This window comes from Tigriopus californicus, chromosome 7 (assembly GCF_007210705.1).
Source record: "Tigriopus californicus strain San Diego chromosome 7, Tcal_SD_v2.1, whole genome shotgun sequence".
NCBI lineage: Eukaryota > Metazoa > Arthropoda > Copepoda > Harpacticoida > Harpacticidae > Tigriopus > Tigriopus californicus.
The window spans coordinates 15,987,411-15,992,562 of NC_081446.1; the positions used below are offsets into that span (position 1 = coordinate 15,987,411).

General features: G+C 42.6%; 1 protein-coding gene across 1 annotated transcript in view; it reads left to right on the top strand.

Moving 5' to 3' along the window:
- Positions 1–2,481, top strand: part of LOC131884199 (glutamate receptor ionotropic, kainate 1-like) — an 11,025-nt gene extending 8,544 nt beyond the window's left edge. The window contains exons 8-13 of the mRNA XM_059231895.1: positions 428–676; positions 783–997; positions 1,088–1,303; positions 1,387–1,660; positions 1,768–2,002; positions 2,102–2,481. Of these exons, the coding sequence (XP_059087878.1) occupies positions 428–676; positions 783–997; positions 1,088–1,303; positions 1,387–1,660; positions 1,768–2,002; positions 2,102–2,460 (1,548 nt within the window). The 3' untranslated portion in view covers positions 2,461–2,481. The remainder of the gene's footprint in view (positions 1–427; positions 677–782; positions 998–1,087; positions 1,304–1,386; positions 1,661–1,767; positions 2,003–2,101) is intronic.
- Positions 2,482–5,152: the final 2,671 nt, after the last annotated feature.

Below are 5,152 nucleotides of genomic sequence, written 5' to 3' on the forward strand. Positions count from 1 at the left end.
GGGAAAGTTCATCTTTTCAAATTGAGTTACCCTCGTCGTTCCACGATGTAACGCTTTTGTGGCCACCTGGTCCGCTTTGTTTTGTTTGTTGAAGCCATTAATGTCGAGAACAATGGAATGGAACAATTGGCGTGGCAATAAAAATCTGTTTTCCCACCATTCAAGGAGGCTCACGTTTTCTTTCCTGACAAAGTGCTTAAGAAAAGTTCATGTTATTGCCATGCCGACGAGTGAGAGCCATTTGGGAGGACACTTTATTTCAAGCCGCCTGCTCTTACTTCACGACTATGCTAGTGTGCGTACATTTGTACGAATATATATATATGTCTTTAGGCATTCATTTGCTCGTGGGTTCATCGATGTGGTCGGAACCGCGTTCTTCGCTCGAGCCACCAAATACCATGTTGGTTTTCTTTGTCTTTTCTAGGCCATTTCAGATGTGGTTGGATTCAAATTCCGACTCTACACCGTGCCTGATAATCTTTATGGGGTGTACAATCATGAAACGGCCGAGTGGAATGGAATCGTCCGACAGTTAACAGATAAGCGAGCGGACTTGGCGGTGGCCTCCATGACCATCAACTATGCTCGAGAAACGGTGATAGACTTCACGAAGCCATTCATGAATCTAGGCATCAGTATTCTCTTTAAGGCGCCTAAAGACCCGGCCACGGAAGTGAGTTCAAGCTTTTAGCATATATATACTGTACTTGGTACAAAATGAATGTGGAACATGGGAATGGTGTAGGAATATGAGCTCATGTCTCAAAGTTGTGTGGCAGTTATTCTCTTTCATGAACCCATTGGCACTGGAAATTTGGCTCTACATGCTCTTGGCCTACATCCTCGTGTCTATCACCATCTGGATTGTGGCTCGATTCTCGCCATACGAATGGGCTCACCCTCATCCTTGCATCGATACGGGGCTCGTCTTCCAGAATGATTTCACCCTTCCCAATAGTTTCTGGTTTGCCATCGGAACTCTCATGCAACAAGGGTAAGTAAGCAGCTAGTACGTAGTTCTTAGAACTGCCCAATAGTGCACACGGCCCATATCACATCTTTAATCTGATGTGCTTTCCCTTAGATCCGACTTGAACCCGAAAGCGGCTTCCACACGGATTGTGGGCGGCATCTGGTGGTTCTTCACACTCATCATTATCTCATCGTACACGGCCAATCTGGCAGCCTTCCTCACCGTGGAGCGAATGGCCACGCCCATCGAATCGGCCGAGGATCTAGCTGATCAGAGTGATATCAAGTATGGCACACTGGTGGGGGGATCCACCATGACTTTCTTTCGGTAGGCATATTTCCAAGTTTCAACCATTGAGATCGATATCGATCGGGTTGCAGTTTGCTTCATTGAGCATTGAACCCTCACAGGGATTCCAAAATCGAGACATATCAAAAGATGTGGCGTTACATGGAGAGCAATGATCCTGACACGTTCACCCATTCCTATGAAGAGGGCGTGGAACGCGTGCTGAGAGGAAACTACGCGTTTTTGTGCGAGTCCACTATGCTGGACTATCTTTTGCAACGGAATTGCAATCTCACACAAATCGGAGGACTCCTAGACAACAAAGGCTATGGAATCGCAACGCCCATCGGGTCCAAGTGGAAAGATAAGATATCTCAGGCCGTCCTTTTCCTTCAAGTGAGTTCCTAAAACCATTCACTTCAATCTGATACCAGGGGAGCGATTTTTTCATGACATCCTGGCCAGCAACACAAACAACAACGACGAATTTACTATTGCCGCAGGAAAAAGGTGTGATACAAATGTACTACGATAAATGGTGGAAGAACCACGGACCTCAAGCTGGTCGCGAGTGCAAGAAGAAGAAATTGAACGATCAAGCGCAAGCCAATGCATTGGGTGTGGTCAACATCGGAGGCATCTTTGTCGTGCTTCTCTGTGGTCTAGCTTTCGCTGTGATAGTGGCTATAATCGAATTTTGTTGGAGAACCAAACACCATCGTCACAAACAGCGATCAGGCATGTTTATTCAATTATTGACTGCTTCATAGATCATAGCTAATTCCAGTGGCTTCTAATATGCTAATCATGTCCATAATTATGCCCTCCAATATTCAGAGGGCGTTGGAACAACGTCATTTGGAGGAGGTGCGAGACGAGGACGAAGGACCTCTGGATCGGGATTTGGCGGTGACGTACCCTCGACACGTGTAACTGGTGTGAGTGGCCACGGACAGAGCCTCTTCATGGAGATGCTTCACAATTTGGCACCCTTCCTTTTTGGCACGAACGATTCCAAGGACCATCCACCTAATGAGGCCGACGAACTTGGACATGAATTTGGCCCGAGTGGAGGGGGACATCTGACCGTCAATCACCAGGATCGCCCCCACAGCCAGAACAATCGTGACCTACAATACATCGAGCAGTCACGGCTGACCACGTGCTCATTGATAAGGGAGCAGAATAACTTGTGAAATAAAGGGTTCTCATTGGCAAACTTCTACGGTGTTGAAGATTAACTTGAAAGAACTGGTTAGAACTACCTTTTTCGCCTACCCAATAGAGGAAGGACACTCTACTTTTCATGGATTATTATACATATACATTAGCACTAACGGACATCAAGGTAATAATAATGGGACTGGACAGTTATTCATCATTTGGGAAGTATTATTTCAAAAGTCATTACTCGCCAGCCTGTTGTCAAATTTGAGAAATAGTACCTTAAAGTACGTGGTTAAGCAATGCTGCACAGTATATTTACCCCAGCCCATAGCTCCACCGTCTTGGCAATCTGTTTTGGTCGAAAAGTAATCGAGAAATCTCTTAGGGTTTTGGTAAAACATCGATCCCCCCCGATCATAGTGAAAGAAGCTGGCAGAAAGACGATTCCGACCGTTCTTCCTTCCATGGGGTAGATTGAACAACGTGAAGGGAATGCTCCACAGTGTGGAAATGGCTTAGGATTCCATTCCATTCCACTTAGCTCCACTTGAAAGGGGTGAGGTTAGAACATCCGTTCTGGATGAGATATTTGAGCATGTGACTAAATTCAAATGTAAAACACACACCCCTGTCGGTGTTATGATCCATTTTTATTTTGATGGGGGTAAACGGAATTGATTTCGATAAACCAGAATGCATACCAAGGCTAAATTGGAGGCTGCACGGCATACCACTTGCTTGGCAAAGCGCTACAACAATTGGACTTCTAGCCATGAATCGCCAACCTGTTCATCGGATTGTTGAGCCAACCTCACGGTGTGTCGTCTGATGCCTACTTTTTCGAGATAACTATGAACGAACTTAATTTCCGAATAACTCGTGTTTCAGGGCTTTCCTTACCCGTTAATAAGTGAGTTGGCACACCAAGATATTCATGAATATCATTTAAAAGATACAAGTGGGCTCCTTGCCTCAAACATGACAAATGTAAACTGACATTAATTGCCTTGGCACGATGGTTCCACTAATTGACTGTATTCACTTTAAACCACTTAACTCATAACGCATACTTAAAAGTAGCCTCTTTTGGGCGATCAATCAAAACTTCTTCTTATATCGAGTTAACAAGGTTTAAAGGTATAATTGCCAGGTGTGCTTGGACAGTTGTTTTGGCACTGCAAATTTCAGAAGGGCTTCAAAGGCTAATTTTAGCATATCAAAGCTAAAGTTGGGACCATGGAGTGGCTCCCCTGGTGACTCTTTTTCCCAATTCGACTACTAGTTATAAAAAAATTGTTTTGAATCGGAAGCAAATGATCTGTTTTCTTGCCATAGTTTATTTCAGTTTTCTACTTCATGAGTTTTTCATTTTCTTTGTCTTTTCGCTTCTTTTAAATTTCTATTTTTTGCAATTAATTACTCTTCTATACACATTTCTTTCGAGTGGCTGTCAACAATAAACAACAAACTTTCTCTATCCCAAGCATGAACCAGAGACCTCTAATTTTTCACTAATTTAGACGGTCCATTTTAGAGACTTTCAAGCGGTTTTTCTCTGGAAAAGTAATTTAGCAATACAGCAAGTAAATGCTGCGGAAGTGAAGGACAAGTTTTTTTCTCAATTCATAGGTCTTTAAGCTAAAAAATTGGCTTTTAAGTGCAGTAAAGCAGGGCCAAACGGTTCCACGACAACTCGATCTAATGGGCAGGTCAACTCTGAGGACAAGTCAATCGTAGGGACAGCTCGACCCACCGGACAACTCGACCCAACGAACCCAGTAGACAATTCGTCCCAATACAGAACATAAGCAAAATCTATTGGTCCACAGGTAGTTCCAATTCATGGAACAAAATTGGAACTCAGGTAAACCATAAAAATAGCTGAAAGAGATTACACAGTTCATTATTTGATTCTTTTCAAAGTGAGTTCTCTTTACTTTAATCAAGGCCTGACAAAAAGAAAAATCTTATTTTAGAAGCTAAAGTAAATTCATTATTTGTAATGTCTTTTTAGTGCCAACATCTTTGCAATGAAATTGAATAACTAGTTCATCGATTTACAGTTTTGTTCAATTGCTAAAACTTTTAGCCAATATATTGCGTTTGGTAATTGCCCTGGGTCAAGTTGTCCATTGAGTCGAGTGTTCCGGTCACAAGGTCAAACTTATTTGAATGAATATTCGTTACCTTTTTCACAGTTTTTTTAAACGCGAATATTTCTTCCCCAACATTGCTTGCTTGTATACTTTAAGCTAAGCTCCAAACCTAGTGGCATACAAAAAAAATCCCACCTGGCCCATTGAAGACTTTGTAAATTGTTTTAATGTCGGCATTAACAAAGCAGAACCACCTCGAAATTAAGTTATTGGCAAATCAGCTTCACAAAAAATCTTGTTATTTTCTTTTTCTTTTACATAACTAACTTTCATATTTCCTTTTTCTTTTACATATCTAACTTTCATATTAGTTTATTTCTTTGTTTGTTACGAAGTCAGATGGCAGCTCTGTCACTCGGCCTGCCATCTGAATGACGGGTGTCCCAATTGAGATTCATCACAGCCCAACATTAATTATTACCTCACCCTCGGGAATGACCGCAGGTTCGCCCATTTAAGCTGTCAAAGCAGCAACTCATGCTGTAATCAAATACCACAGAGAAGCTTGGACTTGGCAAGTCTGGGTTCGAACCAGGATTCGCAAATTGGAAAGCGGATGCTCTAC